Source organism: Triticum urartu, chromosome 2A (genome assembly GCF_056163025.1).
Source record: "Triticum urartu cultivar PI428250 chromosome 2A, HENAU_Tu73, whole genome shotgun sequence".
NCBI lineage: Eukaryota > Viridiplantae > Streptophyta > Magnoliopsida > Poales > Poaceae > Triticum > Triticum urartu.
Genome location: NC_141874.1, coordinates 209,272,284 through 209,299,055, shown reverse-complemented (window position 1 = coordinate 209,299,055; position 26,772 = coordinate 209,272,284). Strand labels below are relative to the sequence as shown.

At 46.7% G+C, this 26,772-nt stretch overlaps 1 protein-coding gene and 1 pseudogene across 1 annotated transcript; both read right to left on the bottom strand.

The window, feature by feature from the left end:
* Window positions 1-16,739: 16,739 nt before the first annotated feature.
* LOC147984576 (uncharacterized) lies at window positions 16,740-20,264 on the bottom strand. The gene is made up of 4 exons (XM_087541166.1): window positions 20,022-20,264; window positions 19,394-19,464; window positions 17,463-19,108; window positions 16,740-16,876 (listed from the first exon to the last, which is right to left on the bottom strand). The coding sequence occupies exons 1-4, from the start codon at window positions 20,262-20,264 to the stop codon at window positions 16,740-16,742; spliced, it is 2,097 nt and encodes a 698-aa protein (XP_087397292.1).
* Window positions 20,265-24,015: 3,751 nt separating this feature from the next.
* LOC125541412 (aspartic proteinase nepenthesin-1 pseudogene) lies at window positions 24,016-25,656 on the bottom strand (annotated as a pseudogene).
* Between the last annotated feature and the right edge of the window lie 1,116 nt (window positions 25,657-26,772).

Sequence of the window (26,772 nt, the reverse complement as noted above, 5' to 3'; positions counted from 1 at the left end):
TTTCAATAAATGATTAATTGTGTATGTTTTCCTCGAGCATACCTCATTATATCATTTGATTTGACAAATGTTATCTCCTTGTTCACATAATTGTGGAGATCCATCCTTTTTGGATACCACGTTGAATTATCGCCGAGTCCATCAGCCACCTCCTCATCCTCTCCTTGGCTTAATGATGAACCCTTGTTCAGAACTCGCTTCCATAGTTCATTTCCCGAGAATCATATAATGTCATCTCGTCAATTTGTGTGCACCTTTTTCTTCTCAGGCATCACGAGTCTGACATATCCTGACACCAATCATATCTGAATCTCGAGCAGATATGATGGCTGGAACTCTGTCCAAGAGTCATAACTTTGGTCTTTAAATGACCCGATAAGGTGATGTCATGCCTAGCATACCTGACCGGAGGACCTAGTGTTATAGTTTCCTTTTTAACAAGGTTAACCATTTTTCCACGAGGAAATTGAATGCCTTGTTTAATAAGTTATCCTGATGGATCCTTCGTGTATCCGAAGTCTGATCTTGACTTGATGACCATGTCAATGCTATCTCGAAGCATGTCTATGTTACTCCGATTTTCAAAGAGAACATTTGAAGCCCAATGCTAAATGTTTCCTGCTCAACTATCCAAACACCACGGTATGGGTAAAGTCATGAAATTTCTCTCCCCTTTCCTAAAGGGTTTTCTACATTATATCCTATCGTGGATATCATGCTTTGTTTGTCCTTGGGAAGGATATACCCCTGAAGAATGTGTTTAAACACATTTTCCTTTCCATTGTTCTATTTAATCTGATGATCACCTTTTCCTTTCCATTGTTTTGTTTAACCTTTCTGGTGATCTATATGATCTAAGCAGTAATATTCTTCTGCTTAAGTAAACACCTAGGTGTACAATCGTGATGGTAAGACCCTGTTACTATTGCTCATGACATTCCGGTAACCACCGATTGACGAGAACTTTGCCTGTTGGTCCGCCTCGTTCAACGAGCAGGAGAATGGTTCTCTTCGTCCCTCGCCCTTGGTACCGACGTTGTTTTCGACATAACTGACGGGCTACCCTCTGACATGCCTTGTTATCATGACCGTGCAAGATGTCACCACTCCTTCTACCTTTATCCCGTATGGTGGGCCCATAACCCATAGTTCCACAGGATCGAAACCTGATTCTCCTATACAACCCTGTTTCTAATGGTTATTCCCCATGCTTGGCTTCGTATTTAATTCATGGGCCACCTTCCTAGTGCTCTATTCTGGTAGGAGACGTAATACTTACTCTCGCTACTCTGAACCCCTTTCTCACTCAGGTTCAGACTTCCAGCAACTATCTATCTGCTTGAAAATTCTTATTGTACCTTCGAACTTTACTCTTGATGTGTTTTAATTGTTCAACTCGAGAGGCACTCGTATGATCATTCATGGGTTAATCCCAGATTATTACCCTTATAGCATTTTGTCATTGCCAATCTGCCCCGTTACCTATTCGTAAGAACGATGGAACCCCCGAAGAAAGGATGAAGACTTCATAATGATGACCTGAAGTAGTGGAATGAAGACATCATTGTAATGGATTGAGCTCTTCGAGAAAAGCAACCAAGACCGAGGAGATTCGTTAGAATTACCTAACCAGACCCTTTCCCCCTTACTCCGGTCCTAAATCTCAGGACGAGATCTCTTGTAGTGGAGGAGAATTGTGACGCCCGGATAATCAAGCTACAGTAATCCCCTCTTAATGATGCCATGTCATTGCGGTAATTTGCTAAACCTCACTTTGATCCAAACCTGATTCAAATTTAATTTAAAATAAAGTCAAACTATTATTTCTTCAAACGGTAAAACAAAAATGTTTGGTGGGTTGCAAATATTCACTAACAATTTGTAATGAAATAATTAAAAAAATTCAAAATATAAAATTGCCCCTGGATATTAAAACAGTGGACCAACAACACCTTTTTATCCCATTTAAAAATAAACTCAAACTTAATAAATTATTTTGAACCCCAAACTTGTTGTGGCAGTGCACAATAATGCATAGTAATTATATGGCAAGGTTTAACATTTTACAAAAATATTTTGATGCTAAAAGAAAATACAAAACAATAGCTAAATAAATAAACAAAAAGTAAATGGAAAAATACTAATAAACAGAAAAGAAACCTAATCTACTGGGCCCCTTGGCCCATTTAGCAAAAAAGGCCCAACCGGCCAAAAGGCCCAACCGGCACCCCCACTTCCCTTATCTCCCCATCCCCGAAACCCTACCCCCACTCGCCCATCCCACTCCCCACACACTCCCCCACTCCCCGATCCCCTTCTGGATCGGGGCACGACCGCGTCGACCACGCCCCACGGCGCCCCAACGTCGGCGCCACCGCAACGGCGTCGTCCGGTCACAACCGCCTACCGCCATCACCCCCCCGGATCTGGATCGGGGCTCAACACAGCCCGCGCCACTGCCGACACCGTCGTTGCCGCGTGGATCCCGCCCCCGCCGCTCGACGACGTCGCCGAAGCCACCTCACCGGAGCTGCCTCCCCGTCTCCGCCTTCCTCGCCGGTCGTCCCCGTCCACCTCCTCATCCCCCCACTGCCCGAACCCCTGCAGCACCCCTGTGAGCACGCGCCCTCCTCCCCTCCCCTCTTCCCCTGTCATCGCGCGCCCGAGCCGTTCCCCCGCCGTCGCCTCGCCGTACACGGCTGCCCGACCGCGCCCTGCGCGATGCAACTTCCTGCTCGGCCGCGGCACCCCGCTCGCGCGGCCCAGCTTCGCCCGCCACTGCGCTGCTCGCCGCTAGCCCCCGCACGCATGGCCGCCTCTGACCGGGCCTCTACGCCCCGCGCACCTGCCATCGCGCCCCCTCAGCTCCGGCCGGCCTCGCCGCGCCGCCCTACACCGGCCACGGTCGTCGGTGTTGGACCACATGCCGTCCCCTTCCCCCTGACCGCGCGCTAAGGCGCCCGGCGCACGCGCCTGCACAACCGGGGCGAAGCCCCGGTTAGCCCAGCGCCCGCGTTCGTTAAGGCCCTGACTCTATGACACGAGGGGCCCACACCCTAGAACATTTCCATAAAAAGGAGTAAAAATATATAATGAAAATAAAATTAATTAATTAATTGTAGAATTAATTAACTTAATTAATTCTGATTAATTAAACTGAACAACTAATTAAACTAATTAACCTGTTTAATTAGTCTTAGTCAATGACAGTAGGACCCACGCGTCAGTTTGACCCAGTCAACTGGCTGGTTGACTGATGACGTCGTGCTGACGTCATGCTGACGTCAGAAATGTATTTTAGTACTAAACTAATTCTGTTAATTCTAGAAAATGATTTAAAACTTTAAAAATTAATATAAAATAAACCGTAGCTCGGATGGAAAAACTTTGTACATGAATGTTGCTCAGAACGATGAGACGAATCCGGTTACACAGCCTGTTAGTCCGCCACACATCCCTAGCATGGCAAACACACAACTTTCCCCTTCCGGTTCATCTATCCGAAAACGCGAAACACCGGGAATACTTTCTCGGATGTTTTCCCCCTTCACCGGTACCACCTCATACCGCGTTAGGGCACCCCTAGCACCGATACTTGTCATGTCATGCATCGCTATGCATCTGTTTGCTTAATATTTATTGTTTCTTCCCCCTCTTCTCTCGCTAGAGACCGAGATCGACGCCGCTACTACCCAGTATGACTACGGTGTTGACGACCCCTCTCTTTTGCCAGAGCAACCAGGCAAGCCCCCCCCTTGATCACCAGATATCGCCTACTCTTCTCTCTACTGCTTGCATTAGAGTAGTGTAGCATGTTATTGCTTTCCGTTAATCCTATCCTGATGCATAGCCTGTCTTTGCTACTACTGTTGTTACCTTTACCTGCAATCCTAAATGCTTAGTATAGGATGCTAGTATTTCATCAGAGGCCCTACATTCTTGTCCGTCTGCCATGCTATACTACTGGGTCGTGATCACTTCAGGAGGTGATCACGGGCACTTATACTATATACTGTTACATACTTATGTTTTCTGTTCGGAGATGGGGGCTGAAGGGGCAGGTGGTTCCATCCAGGTAGTGATGGGCCTGGGTTCCCGACAGCCCCCTGATGGTTACTTGTGGCGGAGCGACAGGGCAGGTTGAGACTACCAAGGAGAGAGGTTGGCCTGGCCCTGGTCTTCATCCGTGGTTACTTCAAAATAACACGCTTAACGAGATCTGGGTATTTGATCTGAGTCTGGCCACTGGCCTATACGCACTAACCATCTACGCGGGGACAGTTATGGGCACTTGACGTCGTGGTATCAGCCGAAGCCTTCGTGGCGTCAGCAACTGAGCGGCGCGCGCCAGATTGAACTGGAACGCCTGATAGGCTAGGTCTGCTTCCGGCCGCCCTCGCAACGTGCAGGTGTGCAATGCGCGATGGGCCCAGACCCCTGTGCCATAGGATTTAGACCGGCGTGCTGACCTCTCTATTGTGCCTAGGTAGGGCTGCGACGTGTTGTGTTGGAAATATGCCCTAGAGGCAATAATAAATTGGTTATTATTATATTTCCTTGTTCATGATAATCGATTATTATCCATGCTAGAATTGTATTGATAGGAAACTCAGATACATGTGTGGATACATAGACAACACTATGTCCCTAGTAAGCCTCTAGTTGACTAGCTCGTTGATCAATAGATGGTTACGATTTCCTGACCATGGACATTGGATGTCAATGATAACGGGATCACATCATTAGGAGAATGATGTGATGGACAAGACCCAATCCTAAGCCTAGCACAAGATCTTGTAGTTCGTATGCTAAAGCTTTTCTAATGTCAAGTATCATTTCCTTAGACCATGAGATTGTGCAACTCCCGGATACCGTAGGAGTGCTTTGGGTGTGCCAAACGTCACAACGTAACTGGGTGACTATAAAGGTGCACTACGGGTATCTCCGAAAGTGTTTGTTGGGTTGGCACGAATCGAGACTGGGATTTGTCACTCCGTGTGACGGAGAGGTATCTCTGGGCCCACTCGGTAGGACATCATCATAATGTGCACAATGTGATCAAGGAGTTGATCATGGGATGATGTGTTATGGAACGAGTAAAGAGACTTGCCGGTAACGAGATTGAACAAGGTATCGGGATACCGACGATCGAATCTCAGGCAAGTATCGTACCGCTAGACAAAGGGAATTTTATACGGGATTGATTAAGTCCTTGACATCGTGGTTCATCCGATGAGATCATCGTGGAACATGTGGGAGCCAACATGGATATCCAGATCCCGCTGTTGGTTATTGACCGGAGAGCGATCTCGGTCATGTCTACATGTCTCCCGAACCCATAGGGTCTACACACTTAAGGTACGGTGACGCTAGGGTTGTAGGGATATGTATATGCAGTAACCCGAATGTTGTTCAGAGTCCCGGATGAGATCCCGGACATCACGAGGAGTTCCGAAATGGTCCGGAGGTAAAGAATTATATATAAGAAGTGCTATTTCGGCCATCGGGACAAGTTTCGGGGTCACCGATATTGTACCGGGACCACCGGAAGGGTCCCGGGGGTCCACCGGGTGGGGCCACCTATCCCGGAGGGACCCATGGGCTGAAGTGGGAAGGGATCCAGCCCAAAGTGGGCTGGGGCGCCACTTCCCCCTAGGGCCCATGCGCCTAAGGGTGGGGGAAACCCTAAGGAAGTCCTAAGAGGGGAAGGCACCTCCTAGGTGCCTTGGGGAGGAGGGATTCCTCCCTTGGCCGCCGCCCCCCTAGGAGATTGGATCTCCTAGGGCCGGCGCCCCCGTAGGCCCCCCTATATATAGTGGGGGAGATGGAGGACTTCTGACCTTGGCCTTTGGTGCCTCCCTCTCCCTCTCCAACACCTCCTCCTCCTCCATAGAGCTTGGCGAAGCCCTGCCGGAGTACTGCAGCTCCACCACCACCACGCCGTCGTGCTGTTGCTGGAGCCATCTTCCTCAACCTCTCCTCCCCCCTTGCTGGATCAAGAAGGAGGAGACGTCGCTGCTCCGTACGTGTGTTGAACGCGGAGGTGCCGTCCGTTCGGCGCTAGGATCATCGGTGATTTGGATCACGACGAGTACGACTCCATCAACCCCGTTCTCTTGAACGCTTCCGCGCGCGATCTACAAGGGTATGTAGATCCACTCCTCCCTCGTTGCTAGATGACTCCATAGATAGATCTTGGTGACACGTAGGAAAATTTTGAATTTATGCTACGTTCCCCACAGTGGCATCATGAGCTAGGTCTATGCGTAGTTTCTATGCACGAGTAGAACACAAAGTAGTTGTGGGCGTTGATTTTTTTCAATATGCTTACCGTTACTAGTCCAATCTTGATTCGGCCGCATCGTGGGATGAAGCGGCCCGGACCGACCTTACACGTACTCTTACGTGAGACTGGTTCCACCGACTGACATGCACTAGTTGCATAAGGTGGCTAGCGGGTGTCTGTCTCTCCCACTTTAGTCGGATCGGATTCGATGAAAAGGGTCCTTATGAAGGGTAAATAGAAATTGGCATATCACGTTGTGGTCTTTGCGTAGGTAAGAAACGTTCTTGCTAGAAACCCATAGCAGCCACGTAAAACATGCAAACAACAATTAGAGGACGTCTAACTTGTTTTTGCAGGGTATGCTATGTGATGTGATATGGCCAAAAGGATGTGATGAATGATATATGTGATGTATGAGATTGATCATGTTCTTGTAATAGGAATCACGACTTGCATGTCGATGAGTATGACAACCGGCAGGAGCCATAGGAGTTGTCTTAATTTATTTATGACCTGCGTGTCAACATAAACGTCATGTAATTACTTTACTTTATTGCTAACCGTTAGCTGTAGTAGTAGAAGTAATAGTTGACGAGACAACTTCATGAAGACACGATGATAGAGATCATGATGATGGAGATCATGGTGTCATGCCGGTGACGATGATGATCATGGAGCCCCGAAGATGGAGATCAAAAGGAGCAAAGTGATGATGGCCATATCATGTCACTATTTGATTGCATGTGATGTTTATCATGTTTATACATCTTATTTGCTTAGAACGACGGTAGTAAATAAGATGATCCCTCATTAAAATTTCAAGAAATTGTTCCCCCTAACTGTGCACCGTTGTGAAAGTTCGTCGTTTCGAAGCACCACGTGATGATCGGGTGTGATAGATTCTTACGTTCGAATACAACGGGTGTTGACGAGCCTAGCATGTACAGACATGGCCTCGGAACACATGCAGAACACTTAGGTTGACTTGACGAGCCTAGCATGTACAGACATGGCCTCGGAACACAAGAGACCGAAAGGTCGAGCATGAGTCGTATGGTAGATACGATCAACATGAAGATGTTCACCGATGATGACTAGTCCGTCTCACGTGATGATCGGACACGGCCTAGTTGACTCGGATCATGTAATCACTTAGATGACTAGAGGGATGTCTATCTGAGTGGGAGTTCATAAGATGAACTTAATTATCCTGAACATAGTCAAAAGGTCTTCGCAAATTATGTCGTAGCTCGCGCTTCAGTTCTACTGTTTAGATATGTTCCTAGAGAAAATTTAGTTGAAAGTTGATAGTAGCAATTATGCGGACTAGGTCCGTAAACTGAGGATTGTCCTCATTGCTTCATAGAAGGCTTGTGTCCTTAATGCACCGCTCAGTGTGCTGAACCTCGAACGTCGTCTGTGGATGTTGCGAACATCCGACATACACATTTTGATAACTACGTGATAGTTCAGTTAAACGGTTTAGAATTGAGGCACCGAAGACGTTTTGAAACGTCACGAAACATATGAGATGTTTCGAGAGCTGAAATTGGGATTTCAGGCTCGTGCCCACGTCAAGAGGTATAAGACCTCCGATGATTTTCTTAGCCTGCAAACTAAGGAGAAAAGCTCAATTGTTGAGCTTGTGCTCAGATTGTCTGAGTACAACAATCATTTGAATCGAGTGGGAGTTGATCTTCCAAATGAGATAGTGATGTTTCTCCGAAGTCATTACCACCAAGCTGCTAGAGCTTCGTGATGAACTATAATATATCAGGGACATATATGATGATCCTTGAGATATTCGCGATATTTGACACCACAAAAGTAGAAATCAAGAAGGAGTATCAATTGTTGATGGTTGGTGAAACCACTAGTTTCAACAAGGACAAGGGCAAGAAGGGATACTTCATGAAATGGCAAATCAGCTGCTGCTCTAGTGAAGAAACCCAAGGTTGAACCCAAACCCGAGACTAAGTGCTTCTGTAATAAGGGGAACAACCACTGCAGCAGAATTACCCTAGATACTTGGTAGATGAGAAGGCTGGCAAGGACGATAGGAGTATATTGGATATACATTGTGTTAATGTGTACTTTACTAGTACTCCTAGTAGCACCATGGTATTAGATACCGGTTCGGTTGCTAAGTGTTAGTAACTCGAAATAAAAGCTACGGAATAAACGGAGACTAGCTAAAGGTGAGCTGACGATATGTGTTGGAAGTATTTCCAAGGTTGATCAAATATCGTACGCTCCCTCTACCATCGAGATTGGTATTAAAACCTAAATAATTGTTATTTGGTGTTTGTGTTGAGCATAGACATGATTGGATTACGTCTATCGCAATACGGTTATTCATTTAAGGAGAATAATGGTTACTCTGTTTATTTGAATAATACCTTCAATGGTCTTACACCTAAAATGAATGGTTTATTGAATCTCGATCGTAGTGATACACATGTTCATGCCAAAAGGTATAAGATAGTAATGATAGTACCACCTACTTGTGGCACTGCCACTTAAGTCATATCGGTATAAAACGCATGAAGAGGCTCCATGTTGATGGATCTTTGGGCTCACTCGTTTTGAAAAGTTTGAGACATGCGAACCATGTCTATTGGTGTATATGCATGAAGAAACTCCATGCAAATGGACCGTTTTGACTCACTTGATTTTGAATCACTTGAGACATGCAAATCATACCACATGGGCAAGATGACTGAAAGCCTCATTTTCAGTAAAATGAAACTAGAAAGCAACTTGTTGGAAGTAATACATTTTGATGTGTGCAGTCCAATGAGTGCTGAGGCGTGTAGTGGATATCGTTATGTTCTTACTTCACAGATGATTTGAGTAGATGTTGAGTATATTTACTTGATGAATCACGAGTCTGAATTATTGAAAGGTTCAAGTAATTTCAGGGTGAAGTTGAAAGATCGTCGTGACAAGAGGATAAAAGATCTATGATATGATCATAGAGATGAATATCTCAATTACGAGTTTGGCACAGAATTAAGACATTGTGGAAATTGTTTCACAACTAATACAGCCTGGAACACCATAGTGTGATGGTGTGTCCGAACATCATAACTGCACCCTATTGGATATGATGCATACCATGATGTCTCTTATCGAATTACCACGATAGTTTATGGCTAAGGCATTAAAGACAACCACATTCACTTTAAATGGGGCACCACGTAATTCCGATGAGATGACACCGTATGAACTATGGTTTAGAGAAACCTAAGCTGTCATTTCTTAAAAGTTTGGGGCTGCGACGCTTATGTGAAAAAGTTTCAGGCTGATAAGCTCAAACCCAAAGCGGATAAATGCATCTTCATAGGACATCCAAAACAGTTGGGTATACCTCCTGTCTCAGATTCGAAAGCAATGAGGGATTGTTTCTAGAATCGGGTCCTTTCTCGAGGAAAAGTTTCTCTCGAAAGAATTGAGTGGGAGGATGGTGGAGACTTGATGAGGTTGTTGAACCATCTCTTCAACTAGTGTGTGGCAGGGCACAGGAAGTTGTTCCTGTGGCACCTACAATAAATTGAAGTGGAAGCTTATGACAGTGATCATGAAACTTCAGATCAAGTCACTACCAAACCTCGTGGGATGACAAGGATGCGTGCTACTTCAGAGTGGTACGTAATCCTGTCTTGGAAGTCATGTTGCTAGACAACAATGAACCTACGAGCTATGGAGAAGCGATGGTGGGCCTGGATTCCAAAATGGCTCGAGGCCATATAATCCGAGAGAGGATCCATATATGAAAAGAAAGTGTAGACTTTGGGAGAACTACTTGATGGTCGTAAGGCCGTTAGGTACATATGGATTTTAAAAGGAAGACAGACAATGATGGTAAGTGTCACCATTAAGAAAGCTCGACTTGTCGTTAAGATGTTTTCCGACAAGTTCAAGGAGTTGACTACGATGAGACTGTCTCACTCGTAGCGATGCTAAGAGTCTGTTGGAATTATATTAGCAATTACTGCATTATTTATGAAATCTTGCAGATAGGATGTCAAAACATTGTTTCCTCGACGATTTTTGAGGAAAGGTTGTATGTGATACAACCGGAAGGTTTTGTCAATCCTGAAAGATTCTAATAAGTATGCAAAGCTCCAGCAATCCTTCTAAGGACTGGAGTAAGCATCTCGGAGTTGGAATGTATGCTTTGATGATCAAAGATTTTGGGTGTATACAAAGTTTATGAGAAACTTGTGTTTCCAAAGAAGTGAGTGGGAGCACTATAGAATTTCTGATGAATATATGTTGTTGACATATTGTTGATCAGAAATGACGTAGAATTTCTGGAAAGCATATAGGGTTATTTGGAAAGTATTTTTCAATGGAAAGCCTGGATTAAGCTACTTGAACACTGAGCATCAAGATCTATAAGGATAGATCAAAACGCTTAATGGTACTTTGAAATGAGCACATACCTTGACATGATCTTGAAGGTGTTCAAGATGGATCAGTCAAAGAAGGAGTTCTTGCCTAAGTTGTAAGGTATGAAGTTAAGACTTAAAGCTCGACCATGGCAGAATAGAGAGAAAGGACGAAGGTCGTCCCCTATGCTTAAGACATAGGCTCTACAGTATGCTATGCTGTGTACCGCACCTGAAATGTGCCTTGCCATTAGTCAGTCAAGGGGTACAAGAGTGATCCAAGAATGGATCACAAGACAGCGGTCAAAGTTATCCTTAGTAACTAGTGGACTAAGGAATTTTCTCGATTATGTAGGTGGTAAAAGAGTTCGTCGTAAAGGGTTACGCCGATGCAAACTTTGACACTAATCCAGATTATTCTAAGTAGTAAACTGGATTCGTATAGTAGAACAGTTATTTGGAATAGCTCCAAATGTAGCATAGTAGTTGCATCTACAAGATGCCATAAGAAATTTGCGAAGTACATACGGATCTGAAAGATTCAGACCCGTTGACTATAACATCTCTCACAAGCATAACATGATCAAACCCAGAACTCATCGAGTGTTAATCACATGGTAATGTGAACTAGATTATTGACTCTAGTAAACTCTTTGGGTGTTAGTCACATGGGGATGTGACCTTGAGTGTTAGTCACATAGCGATGTGAACTGGATTATTGACTCTAGTGCAAGTGGTAGACTGTTGGAAATATGCCCTAGAGGCAATAATAAATTGGTTATTATTATATTTCCTTGTTCATGATAATCGATTATTATCCATGCTAGAATTGTATTGATAGGAAACTCAGATACATGTGTGGATACATAGACAACACCATGTCCCTAGTAAGCCTCTAGTTGACTAGCTCGTTGATCAACAGATGGTTACGGTTTCCTGACCATGGACATTGGATGTCATTGATAACGGGATCACATCATTAGGAGAATGATGTGATGGACAAGACCCAATCCTAAGCCTAGCACAAGATCTTGTAGTTCGTACGCTAAAGCTTTTCTAATGTCAAGTATCATTTCCTTAGACCATGAGATTGTGCAACTCCCGGATACCGTAGGAGTGCTTTGGGTGTGCCAAACGTCACAACGTAACTGGGTGACTATAAAGGTGCACTACGGGTATCTCCGAAAGTGTCTGTTGGGTTGGCACGAATCGAGACTGGGATTTGTCACTTCGTGTGACGGAGAGGTATCTCTGGGCCCACTTGGTAGGACATCATCATAATGTGCACAATGTGATCAAGGATTTGATCACGGGATGATGTGTTACGGAACGAGTAAAGAGACTTGCCGGCAACGAGATTGAACAAGGTATCGGGATACCGACGATCGAATCTCGGGCAAGTATCGTACCGCTAGACAAAGGGAATTGTATACGGGATTGATTAAGTCCTTGACATCGTGGTTCATCCGATGAGATCATCGTGGAACATGTGGGAGCTAACATGGGTATCCAGATCCCGGTGTTGGTTATTGACCGGAGAGCGATCTCGGTCATGTCTACATGTCTCCCGAACCCGTAGGGTCTACACACTTAAGGTACGGTGACACTAGGGTTGTAGGGATATGTATATGCAGTAACCTGAATGTTGTTCGGAGTCCCGGATGAGATCCTGGATGTCACGAGGAGTTCCGGAATGGTCCGGAGGTAAAGAATTATATATAGGAAGTGCTATTTCGGCCATCGGGACAAGTTTCGGGGTCACCGGTATTGTACCGGGACCACCGGAAGGGTCCCGGGGGTCCACCGGGTGGGGCCACCTATCCCGGAGGGCCCCATGGGCTGACGTGGGAAGGGATCCAGCCCAAAGTGGGCTGGGGCGCCACTTCCCCCTAGGGCCCATGCGCCTAAGGGTGGGGGGAACCCTAAGGAAGTGTCCTAAGAGGGGAAGGCACCTCCTAGGTGCCTTGGGGAGGAGGGATTCCTCCCTTGGCCGCCGCCCCCCTAGGAGATTGGATCTCCTAGGGCCGGCGCCCCCCCTAGGCCCCCCTATATATAGTGGGGGAGCTGGAGGACTTCTGACCTTGGCCTTTGGTGCCTCCCTCTCCCTCTCCAACACCTCCTCCTCCATAGAGCTTGGCGAAGCCCTGCCGGAGTACTGCAGCTCCACCACCACCACGCCGTCATGCTGTTGCTGGAGCCATCTTCCTCAACCTCTCCACCCCCCTTGCTGGATCAAGAAGGAGGAGACGTCGCTGCTCCGTACATGTGTTGAATGCGGAGGTGTCGTCCGTTCGGCGCTAGGATCATCGGTGATTTGGATCACAACGAGTACGACTCCATCAACCCCGTTCTCTTGAACGCTTCCGCGTGCGATCTACAAGGGTATGTAGATCCACTCCTCCCTCATTGCTAGATGACTCCATAGATAGATCTTGGTGACACGTAGGAAAATTTTGAATTTATGCTACGTTCCCCAACATGTTGATCTTCCGAGGCCGGGCATGACCCAGGAAAGTGTGTCCGGACAAAGGGGATCGAGCGTGTTGGGAAATGTGGTGCACCCCTGCAGGGAAGTTCATCTATTCGAATAGCCGTGATCTTCGGTAACAGGATGACTAGGAGTTGTACCTTGACCGTATGACAACTAGAACCGGATACTTAATAAAACACACCCTTCCAAGTGCCGGATACAACCGGTGATCGCTCTCTCACGGGGCGACGAGGGGAGGATCATCGGTTAGGATTATGCTACACGATGCTACTTGGTGAACTTACCTTCTGTTCGCTTCTACATGCTGCAAGATGGAGGTGGCCAGAAGCGTAGTCTTCGATAGGACTAGCTATCCCCCTCGTATTCCGGCATTCTGCAGTTCAGTCCACATATGATACCCTTATTCCATTTGATACCAATGCATACATATGTAGTGTAGCTCCTTGCTTGCGAGTACTTTGGATGAGTACTCAAGGTTGCTTTGCTCCCTCTTTTCCCCCCTTTCTATACCCGATTGCTGCGACCAGACGATGGAGTCCGGGAACCAGACGACACTGTTGATGACGACTACTACTACTCGGGAGGTGCCTACTACTACGTGCAGCCCGTTGGCGACGACCAGGAGTAGTTTAGGAGGATCCCAGGCAGGAGGCCTGCGCCTCTTTCGATCTGTATCCCAGTTTGTGCTAGCCTTCTTAAGGCAAACTTGTTTAACTTATGTCTGTACTCAGATATTGTTGCTTCCGCTGACTCGTCTATGATCGAGCTCTTGTATTCGAGCCCTCGAGGCCCCTGGCTTGTAATATGATGCTTGTATGACTTATTTTATTTGTAGAGTTGTGTTATGATATCTTCCCGTGAGTCCCTGATCTTGATCGTACATGTTTGTGTGTATAATTAGTGTACGATTGAAACGGGGGCGTCACAACCGTGCAGGGCCATCCCTTGGCAACTTGGGTTACGTCGGCTCCTGTACGCTTAGCTTATCCGGTGTGCCCTGGGAATAAGATATGTGCAGCTCCTATCGGGATTTCTCGGCACAACGGGTGGTCTTGCTGGTCTTGTTTTACCATTGTCGAGATGTCTTGTAACCGGGATTCCGAGTCTGATCGGGTCTTCCTGGGAGAAGGAATATCCTTCGTTGACCGTGAGAGCTTGTGATGGGCTAAGTTGGGACACCCCTGCAGGGTTTTGAACTTTCGAAAGCCGTGCCCACGGTTATGGGCAGATGGGAATTTGTTAATGTCCGGTTGTAGAGAACTTGACACTTAACTTAATTAAAATGCATCAACCACGTGTGTAGCCGTGATGGTCTCTTTCCGGCGGAGTCCGGGAAGTGAACATGGTTTTGGAGTTATGTTTGTGCGTAAGTAGTTTCAGGATCACTTCTAGTTCACGACCGTGCTTTGCTTCTCTTCTCGCTCTCATTTGCGTAAGTTAGCCACCATATATGCTAGTGCTTGCTGCAGCTCCACCTCACTACCTTTTTCCTACCCATAAGCTTAAATAGTCTTGATCTCACGGGTGTGAGATTGCTGAGTCCCCGTTACTCATAGATTACTTCAAACAGTTGCAGGTGCCGATGATAACTGTGCAGGTGACGCAACCGAGCTCAAGGAGGAGCTCGATGAAGACCGTGTTCGTTGTGTTGTTTCGTTTCCAGTTAATCAGTAGTGGAGCCTAGTCGGGGCGATTGGGGACCTAGCAATAGGGGTTGTCTTTCTTTATTTGGTTCCGTAGTCGGACCTTGATTGTATCTGGATGATGTAATGCTATATTTATGTATTGTGTGAAGTGGCGATTGTAAGCCAACTCTTTATCCCTTTCTTATTCAGTACATGGGATGTGTAAAGATTACCCCTCTTGCGACATGCCTACTATGCGGTTATGCCTCTAAGTCATGCTCCGTCACGTGGGATATATAGCCGCATCATGGGTGTGACAGTCTCTTAGTGGAATCACGGCATCTTGCATTGTGCGAGGGCGTGAGGAGATTACGGTGGCCCTAGTGGCTTCTTGGGGAGCATTGTGCCTCCACACTGCTCCAAACGGAGATTAGCATCCGCAAGGGTGTGAACTTCGGAATACATCGTCGTCTCCGCGTGCCTCGGTTATCTCTTACCCGAGGCCTTTACTTATGCACTTTACTTTGTGATAGCCATATTGTTTCTTGTCATATATCTTGATATCACCTAGTAGTTTATATTGCTTAGCATAAGTTGTTGGTGCACATAGGTGGGCCTAGTTGTTGTAGGTTTGGTGCTTGACAAATTAACCACTAGGTTTATTCCGCATTTGTTCAAGCTTAAACCGTAATTATTTTAAAGCGCCAATTCATCTCCCCTCTAGTCGACATCCACGATCTTTCAGCGCCGACCTCATAAGTCTCCACTAGCCTGCCCCAACCTCACAACTCGTCGCGATGATCTGCGGCAACTTCCTCATCACCCACATGCCGGAAGACTGCGTCATCGACGGCTTCACCTTTGACGACAGCACCGACTAGGTTGACGTCGTGTTGATCTCAGACAACGAGAGCAGCAACTATGAGTTGATATCCCTCATCGATGATGACGAACACGCGGGGCTGCTACTATTCTAGAAGCCACAGACTTGCTCTTGGAGTCATCCGAAGGAACTGGGGACATCCAGCCGAACTCTAGGGAGGCCTCCCAGACTAAGGCCCGCAGGCAGTATCGCAAGAAGTAATAATGACTGAAATAGTGGGCACAACCACGGGCTCGACGGGCCAGGTACCACCCGCAGCGACCTCAACAATAACAAGCACGGGGCTCGTCGCCCCACATCTTCCAGTCTCCGAGCCGCAGGCCGCTAGAACAAATAGATATACGACACTGATAGTCACCACACAGCAACTGGGCTACATGGCTGCGTCAGGATTCACACCTCCAAGAACAATGAAAATAATAAAGTTTTGTAAGAAACAATGAATTAGTGGCATTGATATTACCTTCTAAGAACAAAGAAAATTATATAAAAAACTTGCACACGATTTCGCTGAAATTCCACTTTTAAAGTATGATGAGGGCACGACCTCGAATGCGCCGCTGATTTGGCCCGATCTTTCACGATGCAACAACCTCGAGCAAATTCCACCGACGAAAGCTCCCAATTACGTGAGCGATACACGCAACCTAAAGCTGTGGTAACAACAACTGACAAGCAATACCTCGGTTGACAAGGCACCTCCCGTCGGAGTAGAAGTAACCGACACGTAATCCGTCATCGCCGACGGACCTCAAGCCAATAGCTAGCAAATCCTCGATCACGAGAATCCTCTCGCCAAAATGTAATCTTCTTAGGGCCCATTCAGAAGCTGTCTCGCTTCCCAAGTGGCCAGCTTCTTGGCCAACCAGCTTCTCACGGGAAGCTATATGCGTTCGGCAGCAGCGGCAGCTTCCCATCCGTCAATGTGGGCCAGAAAGAAGAGGACCCCACAGGGCGAGGACGCTGGTTCGCTCCTCTCATATCGAATCGTTATGCATGCCACTTCAGAAGGGCATTGAGATGTAATAAAGTGCAACTTCTGCTCCTGGTTTTCGCGAAGCTAGGCTGGAGTAGCTCCTGAAAATTGCACTGCGGCCAGAATTGCTCCGCGGAGCAGGCTTCTCAAAGCTGCGGCGTTCGGCCAGCTTCCCGCCCGCTTCCGGAGAAGCGCGGAGACGGAGCGCTTTAGAACGGGCCCTTAATAACCGAAAATTTCACACAGATAAACAAGACGAACGGCCAGAAGGCCGCTTCATAGTCGATACACGACGTTGTCTAAACTCTAGAAAATAGTCTAATCCCTAAAAGTCTCAATAGTAAATAATATATATAGCCTAGGATACAAACCGACTCTTATTGGTCGGCCAAAAAAAGGCACGCGGGCCATATTACGTAATTAAGTTAACCTCTGTTGCGTGATTTGTTACACCGCAGCTGATCTCCTTGGTGTGTACATTCTAATCTTCTATTTTTATTTTCCTTTTCCAAACGTACATAGTTGGTTGACTTTTTTTTGAATCAAGAGCTTCATTGATTTAAGTAGCGGGAGTACATTCCTTCATCACACAAGCCGTGAGGAAGGCTGGAACATAATTTATCCAAAGACATCGTATCCTAGAGGAATTACAGAATTTAGCGCAAAGATGTGCTAATTCATTCGCCTCTCTCGGAATAAAAGTTAAGCGAAACTCCTCAAAACTCCGGCAAAGCTCTTGAATTTCTTTCATTGTGGTCGCAATCTCCGAACGATCAATATCTGGAGAATTCCACAACTTCACCAAACTCTGGGCATCAGTTTCAATTATCACCTTTCTGTACCCAAGGTCCAAAGCAAGCTGGGTACCATCTCGAATTGCAAATGATTCCATTGCCATAGCAGAGAGACCATGCTCATACCATATTGCCTGAGCTCGTACTAGTTTTCCTTCATGGTCCCGGATGCATAATCCAGTGCCTCCTTGATGTGTATCAACATCAAATGCTGCGTCAACGTTTATTTTCAGGTAAGACTGGTCTGGTGGCTTCCATTTGTGTTTCTCTTTTGGAATTACTGTCAACTGCTGCTTTCCAGTCTCTGTTAGTTCATAAGCAACATCAGTAGCCCATTTCACTGACTGCATCAGTGATCTTGAGCTCTCTCTGTGCATACGTGCATTTCTCTCCGTCAATACGGCCCATGCACCGCAAAGAATAACACATGCTTCAGTTTTCTGTACTTTGATTCCCTCCACCAAATCCATAGCCCAGGTTTCACGGTGTAGCTCTGGTACTTTGATGGACATATTGTTCTTTATTTCTAGCCAGAATAGCTTAGCCCATGTGCACTCAAAGAGGGCGTGCCTAATACTCTCTTTTTGCCCACATGCTTGACAGAAACCAATATGTTCAATATGCCTAGAACGTAAGACAGAACGTAAGACAACTCGCCACCAGAAGTTTCTAATGTTCGGTGGAACTTGGAGGCTCCATAATTTCTTCCAGAGTAGCTTGTCCGGTCTGCTTGCACTTGATGCTGCTTCCACATCTCGTCGCCGTTCAATCATCAATTTATAGCAGGATCGTACTGAGAAGTTTCCAAATCTGTCCAGGAACCATGACCAGAAATCTTCCTCTGCTCTGCCCATTGGGATCCTGGCTATCATCGATACATCTGGTTCTACAAAATTAGCTTCTAACTTCTGCATATCCCAGCCACCATTATCTTGATTAACTAGTTCTTCCACCAGGGTCACAGTTGTAGTTGGGAGTTTAACCAATGGGTGTTTATCATGGCTCTCAGGCACCCAAGGGTCCTCCCAGATCCTAATAGTGTTGCCGTCCCCCACTCTTTTGATCAGCCCTTTCTTTAATGCTTCTCGACCATGCAAGGTGGCCCGCCAAGTATGTGAAGCATTTCTTTTATTTCTAGCTTCCATAAAATCACAATCATGAAAATATTTGCCTTTTAGTAACCTTGCACAAAGTGAATCAAGGTTTGTGAGAAGCCTGCACCCCTGCTTAGCGAGCATAGCTTGGTTAAAAATTTGAATGTCTCTAAATCCCATGCCTCCTTCACTCTTCGGGATGGCTATGTCAATCCACTTCTTCCAATGCATTTTCCTCTTCTTTTCATCTCCTCCCCACCAGTACCGAGCTAATATGCTAGTTATCTTCTTGCACATGTTCTTTGATAAAGGGAAACAACTCATCAAGAAAGTCAGGATCGCTTGACCAACAGATTTAACAAGTACCTCTCGACCAGCACTATTAAGCAATTGTGGAGTCCATCCTTTACACAGCTTTTTAAGTGATGAGACAATTCCTTCAAATTGTTCATCCGTGGACCTACCAAGAGCAGTAGGTAATCCAAGGTATTTTTCCATTAATGCTTCAGGAGCAATACCAGATCCTTCATGCATCCTTGCCTTCATATCATCATCACAGTTTGTACTGAAAATTTTTGCAGATTTTGTTCGGTTAACAAGTTGGCCCGACCCTCGTCTATATATCTCAAAAATATCATGAATTCTTCTTGCTCCTGCATGTGATGCCTGTGTGAAGATGAGGCAATCATCTGCAAATAGTAGGTGAGTAATCCATGGGGCGTGGATACCCACCCTTATGCCTCTTCTCAAGTGCCCTGTACCAACAGATTTAAGTAGGCTTTTAGTCCTTCAGAGCAAAGTAAGAATAAATAGGGTGAAATGGGATCCCCTTGGCGAAAGCTCCTTGTACGTTTGAAAATCTGAGAGAATTTCCCATTCACCCGAACTGAGAAGGACATTGATTCCACACAGGCCATTATCCTGTCAATCCACATTTGTGCAAAACCCAATTTATGCATTATAGCCCTCAAGTAGCTCCACTGTACCCTGTCATATGCTTTCGCCATATCTAGCTTGACTGCACAATCTCCAGTCTTACCCTTTTTCCTCCTCAAATAATGTATGCACTCGTAGGCCGTTAGAACATTATCCGAGATGAGCCCAAAAGCGCTCTATTCCTCGGATATTATTTCATCTAAGATTGGACGGAGCCGGAGCGCTAGAACCTTGGAAGCTAACTTGTATAGCACATTACATAACGAAATAGGGCGAAACTGAGTTAAGTTCTGCGAGTTTTTAACCTTTGGAATAAGGACCAGTACAATGCTGTTAACCACCTCGGGCATAACCCCCGTTTCAAAAAACTGTCGAATAGCATTACAGACCTAGTTCTTCAAAATATGCCAATGTTTTATATAGAACCCAACCGTGAAACCATCAGGACCCGGTGACTTGTTCGGATGCATCATAAACAAAGCTCGCTCCACTTCAGTGTTAGTTATGGGTGTGCACAGTCTCTCATTCATCGCATCACTCACCTTTTGTTCAACATATGCAGTGATCTCCTCCAGATGAGTATCTAACTCGACCGTAAAGAGGGACTGATAAAACTCACTTGCTGCACCCTCCAACTCTGCCTGGGCCATAATTGTTCTGCCATCATTTAACTGAAGTGACTTGATTTTATTAACTCGTGCCCGCTCTCTTGTCTGTGCATGGAAAAAACTTGTATTTCGGTCGCCCTCAGCAAGCCAGGTCACCCTCGAGCGTTGTTTCTCCATCGCCTCTTCTCTTGATAGCAATTCAGAAATTCTCCTAACTAACCTTCTTTCCTCTGTAGTCGGACCTTGCCACAGTGAATTTTCTCTCAGGTATTCTAGCCTTTGGCGCATAGATTTTAGTTTTTTTTCACGGAGCCAAATTCTTCTCTGCTCCAGCTTCTCAGCCTATCTCTCACTCCTCCCAATGCATCTGAGACTTCTTGCAGGCTACCACTCGTGGTACCCAGGCATCTTCCACTGTTTGGATATAATTTACATGTTTGGTCCACGCATTCTCAAACCTGAACGGCCTATTTCCTCCTTCAGCTTGTGCCCAGTCTGATTTGCTAATAGAAATTATCAACGCACAGTGGTCTGACTCCGTGGTCTGTACATGGGTGATCGAAGAATTATCAAACAACTCCATGAATTGATCATCTCCCAAACCCCGATCCAACCTGACTTTGATGTTCCTGTTGCCATCTTGTCTATTGTCCCAAGTGTATGGAAGGCCTGAAAAGCCCAGGTCAGTAAAGCAACAATAATTAACTGCATCACGAAACCCCTCCATTTTTCATTCTTCCCTTTGTACACCTCCAAACTGTTCATTTTCATACAGCACCTCGTTGAAGTCTCTGGCACACAACCATGGCTGATCATACTCATTTCTAAGGAACGTTAACAGTTCCCAGCTCCTTTTCCTCCTTGATCTCATCGGATCCCCATAGAATCCTGTGAATCGCCACTCCCTACTTCCCGTGGCATCGTTCTGAACAAAAACATCGATGTGTATCCTACTATAGGATTTTAGGGAGACCGCTGAATCGCTATTCCAAAATAATACCAGGCCTCCGCTCAATCCCTCACTACTGACACCAAAACCATGCCTGAAACCCAATCGGAATCTCATCTCCTACGCTCTCGTAGCAGACAATTTGGTCTCCGAGAGAAAAAACCAAACCGGGGCGATGCAACTGTACCAAGTTGCAGATTTCTTGAACTGTCTCGGACCGCCCGCAGCCCTGACAGATCAGTCTTAAAATATTCATTGCGCCCGGCGGTCACTCACGAAGAGTGCCGCCGATCTTGCATTATCATTATCCGAGTTTTCACTTCCATTTACTCCATCATCCTCCCCTTTATGTTTCTTTCTGTTTGCATTTTTCTGGGGTGTAGAGGATGGCCCCTTCTCATTGCTGCCATCAAACATCTCAACCATGTTGGAAACCTTAGATTTTGGGTCTACCACAACCATAGATCGTTGGGGGCTTGGCATCCCTCCTGACACAGAATCAGCTGCCAACCTCTTCCTTACACTGTGCTCCTTCTCAACCATATCCACTTCCAGGCCTAATGAAGCAGTGTCCTGCTGCACGGATATCTTATCTGTAGGTTCCCCCTGAACCCCATATGATGCATTCCATCTCCAGCTAGTATGGCCATCATAACTCGTGTTTGCTCCATTTGAGCGCGACCACTCAGGATCATTTCCATCTTTACCTGCAAACCCTCTGCCGAAAGGAGCTCTCCCTCGGCCTCGACCTCTTCCTGCTCCGGCACCGCGGCTAGATCTATGTTGCTTCCATTCATCGGCCATCATAAAGTCTCCCCACTCAAACTTGGACACGTCATGTTCACCCGTCCCACATTCCTCATACCAATGCCCGATCAATCCACAGTAGTTGCAGAAGATCGGCATCTTCTCATAATGGACTTGATACCAATCTTTCTTGCCCCCCTTGGTAATTGAGACAAAACGCTCCAGCCTCTTATGCACATTAAGGTTCGCCTTTATCCTTACAAACTTGCCGACATAACCCGCCGGTAATTGTATCTGCACCTCCAGGATTTCTCCTATCTTTCTGCACATTCCTTTTATCACAGCTTCATGAAGATAGTTGTCCGACAATTTCAAGATTCTTGCCCATACTGCAACCCTGTCCAGACTGATTGATTTGGGATTCGTAAATCTATCGTACTCCTTCAAGATCACTGCTTGATTCCTGAAAAGCCACGGTCCATTAATCATCGCCATGTTCCAATCTCCGAGGCATCCAAACTGTACTGTAAACAAATTATTCTCAATCATCCTCCAACGCACACCTTTTGCCGGATTCCACGCAGACCTCATATCCGCGTAAAGGGCCGACGGACTAAACCCCTTAGTAGTATGAACCCTAGCAATAGCTAGCCACTTTGCTTGGATCTTTGGGACCTCCGGATCATCTTCCCACACGAAGTCATCTCCATCATCTTCATGCAAGTCAAGTCTCGCTAGTAGATCGTCTACATCCTCAACTTCCTTTCCCTTCCCTCTGTCACTTGCTTCCGCTGCCATGTCGTAGATCTGGGACCCTCTGCTCCCCACTGCCCTTGTACGTGAATACTGCTCCTCTTCCTATTTTTCCTTCATGGTTTTCACGTCCCATTATTTCTTCAAAGACATCCATGATATTCTTTTGCATGTTGGTCAGGAAACAAACTACTCTTTCCTACTTTTGTGCATGCATACACGTGCATGGACTCCTTTAAACTAGCAACGCTCTCACATTTAACATGCACTCTTTCTTTTTGTATAATTGGCATAAATCCTGGACCACATAGAATACGCAAGGTTTCATCTTTTTCTTTGCTAAGATGTGTCATCTCCTTCATAATTTGTTCATCCTCGTTTCTATAAACTTTCTTTCCGACATCTGCCTCATCCACATGCATTGTAGCCGCCTCATCCATAATATCCTCTGTTTGCACCCCTTTGTCGACGACTGCCGAAGTCGCGTGCAACCCCTTGTCATTGACCGACGTACTCACCATGACCTCCTAGTGTACTAGTCATATTTGCGGTAGGGCATGCCACAGCAAAGTATCCAAAGAATAATAATATAATAGTACAATTTTTGCATATATTTTAATGTTTTATAGTATATGTGTGTATACATTTACACTCATCCAACATCCAAAAAATACGCACAAAAGGAAAAAAACCGACTAATAAAGTAAAACCAAAAAAAGCTGAAACCGAAAAGAGCAAAGGGGGAGAGGGAGGGTTTGGTCGCACAGGAATTAACTAACCCAAATATGTGGTCATTAAAAAAACTCAGCCCAAAACACATCACATAACAGAACAGAAAAAAGAGCAAACATCTCATAACAGAAATCAACGGAAAAAATCGACTGTCCGAAAATAACTTTTTAGGCCACTGGTAGCTAAAGTGATGCCAAAAATGCGCATGGCAAAAATACCAATGTAAAGAAAGAAAACTCGACTAAATAATATAACGAAAAGCAAAAGCAGAAACACCTACAAATAAAAAAACATGCAATGAGTAACAAGCTTCAAGCCCAATAGAAATGCAAAATAAAAAATTCAGCCTAAGGAAAATAGACTTATCAAAACAGGGGCATGTCAAAATGAATTCTAAGGAAAATTTCACTCACCCGAGCAAGTCAAAATCAGCTTAAAAAGCTGTGAAACAACACAAGAAAACAAAACAACACAAATCTTAACAAAGGAATCAACCGTCAGAGAATAGATTTACCCAAATTTGAAAATCATGTGACTTGCATATAGCTAAAATGGTTGAGAAAACCAGCTATTTCTATGTTTACTGAAACTTTCTAAAGTCCCCATTGACTACTGACTGAGATTAGTATCAGTTGATGAGATTTTAAGAATCTTAGTCGATTTTGAATTAGCAAAACCATTTTTGCGAGTTCTGTTTTGTAAGAGGCATAAAGGTGAGTGGGATTAATATCTGGCTAGGTCGGAGGATACGCTGAAGGTTCTAAATTTAATAAATCTTAAGCATACAGTTTACTTTCTGAACTCAACCGAAAAAAAGAATGAATAAAGAATCGAAACTATACAAAACTATGAAAAACACCTACGAAGTCAGACATGCATGTACACACGTATTTGTACATTTGTCTTCAGAGCGTGCTGCATTTGGCGGGAGCGAACGACAGCGTCTCCTTGTGGATGTCGTAGAGTAGGTGAACGTTCTGCTGCTGGTAGTTGCCGAGCGTGCTCATCGCGCCAACGGTCTGGTTCCGCATTGCCAGGCACCACACCCCGGACCCCAAGATCATGTAGTTGTCCACCGGCAGCACCATGTCCGCGCCGTCGAAGTGCAACGTCATGCTCGGCATGGTCGGCGGCGTCGACGTCTCGGACGTCAGCGCGAAGCACAGGTCCAGCCCCGTGGAGTCCGACCCGTCGGCCACCGGCAGCGTCACTAGGGACTCAATCGCGGCGCGGACCTGCTGGTATGCCGCGTCGACAAGCGACGTGATCGTCGTGCCGGAGTCGATGATGAGCCCGCCGGTGCCGTCGGCCCGCAGGGCGAACGCGTTGGGATGGATGGCCAGCGCCGTCGTGCCGATCGATATGCCCGTCAGGTTCAGGTAGTAGTACGTGCTCATGGGCGCCTTCGATGGGCTGGCCACAAACGGCGTCGTACGGACCCCGGTGGCGTTGAGCGCCGCCGACGGCCCGAGGAGGAGCGTGCTGGTGCTGTTGGCGTCCTGGAATGGCGTGAGGCAGTAGGAGAACATGCCGGCGCCGAGCTGCGAGACGAGCGACATGCTTCCCCTGCCCAGCCCGACGAGGCCGGCTGAGCCGTTCCAGTCGTCGCTGCTGGCGTTGCTGCAGCCGAAGGCGATGCCGGGGACGCGGGTCTGGTCCGCGGGCGTCGAACCGAACGTGAACGTCTCCACGCTCTGGATGCCCGCCGTCCACCCCGTGCCGTACGTCTGGTTGTACATGCAGGAGCAGCCAGGCGGCGGGCTCGGCCCGGCCAGCGCGGCGCACATGCTCACCGAGCTGTCGCAGGGGAGCACGCCGAACGTGGTGGAGCTCGACGGGTTGTACAGCTGCCCGGCCTGCTTGAAGCACTGGCTGCCGCAGGGCGCGCACTGCGTCCAGATGAGGTCGCTGCCCGTGTCGGCGATGGCAGGGTAGGACAGCGGCGGCGTGCCGATGGACAGCGTCATGATGTACTCCCCGCCGTTCGGCAGGTCCTTCCGGGTTGGCGCGGCGACGGTGCGGCCGCCCGACGACGCGAGCTCCCGGGCGAACCGGGCGTGCCGATGCATGTCCCGGCGCAGGGCGCCACGCACGAACTCGGTGGCGGAGACATCGGGGTTGGAGTGGACGCGCGTCAGCCCGACGCGGACGGCGGCGGCATTGGAGGCCCGAGCTGCAGAAAGGATCAGGAGGAGCACAGCGAGCGACGCCATGTGCGCACACGATGTCTCGAGCTAGACGATCGACGCAGTAAACAAGAATGGAATATGTAGTGAAATGGTTTCAGGATTATATACGAGAGATCCTGTGATGTGCATGCGATGAGCCGGCGACACTTGTTCGTAGTACGTACTTGGTCAAGCACAGCATGCTGCGCTGGTCTTTTTGGTGTGTTGCCGGGAAATAACTGCAAAAGGTTTATCCTGTGATTATTGTCACATCATCACGCCAAGAGAGTGATGCATACGATTACGTGCAGGTGCAGGCCAAAGTTTGAGGGATTAGGTGAGCTATTTGTTCGGCGTGCGAGGGAATAAGAATTCAAACTTGCCTCCTAAATTGGCTGAGACTCGTGGTCGCCGGATAATTGCGCTCGCTCGTCAAAGCCGTCATGGTCCGAAAGCACGTAAGATGCATGAATTGACTGAATCAATCGGATACTAATTAAGTGAGAGAACCGCGTTGAGGGAGCGCGCGCCTGCAAACTCCTGTTGCAATGCGTCATCGTCAACCAGAGATAAATGATAAGGACAAATTGGTGATATGTGCAAACGTCAAACGACCGTTTCTTTGCTGATGAAAGGTACTCAAATATTTCGGTTGTCAACCTAGTTATATATCCTAAACCATATTAATGTGCACACCCAACCCAAACGTGACCCGTTATCCATCGAACCAACCAGAAACAACACATGTCACTTAAACTTTTTCAGGATCCTCAGACTTTTTCAGGAGTACGCACCTCCTCGGGCGCGCTCCGCGCCATTCGATACAGCCGCATTGCGCCACGCTGCATGTCCGGCGCCCTCCTCCTCTGTCCGATCGCGCAATCCCGTGTTTCACCGCCACGACGGCTCTGGGGATCTATGACCTGTGGATCGCTGATGCTTGTGGGGCCCTTTGTGTAGTGTGTTATGCTTTGCCATTGCATGTGCGTTTCCGGGTAAGAGTAGGTGTCGTCATGTCCTAAGGATCGCTCGGAGATGGGTTCTGGTCGGCATTTTTTGGGTCCGGTGCCCGAGGTGTGCCCGTAGATTATCGGTGGTGAAAGATATCAAACCTTCCTACTTCATTGAAGGAGCCGCGTGGTGTTTATATTGATATGTGGTCGCAACCCTTGGTTTGGCGTACAAGATGATATAAGAGGAGTTTGAGATGAATACAAGAGAGAGAAGGAGGTTGAGATTACAACACGTATATTCTAACACCCTCCCTTAATCTCAACTAACCTAAATTAAGATTATTCTTGAATTCTTCAAATGGTCTTGCTGGTAAAGCTTTTGT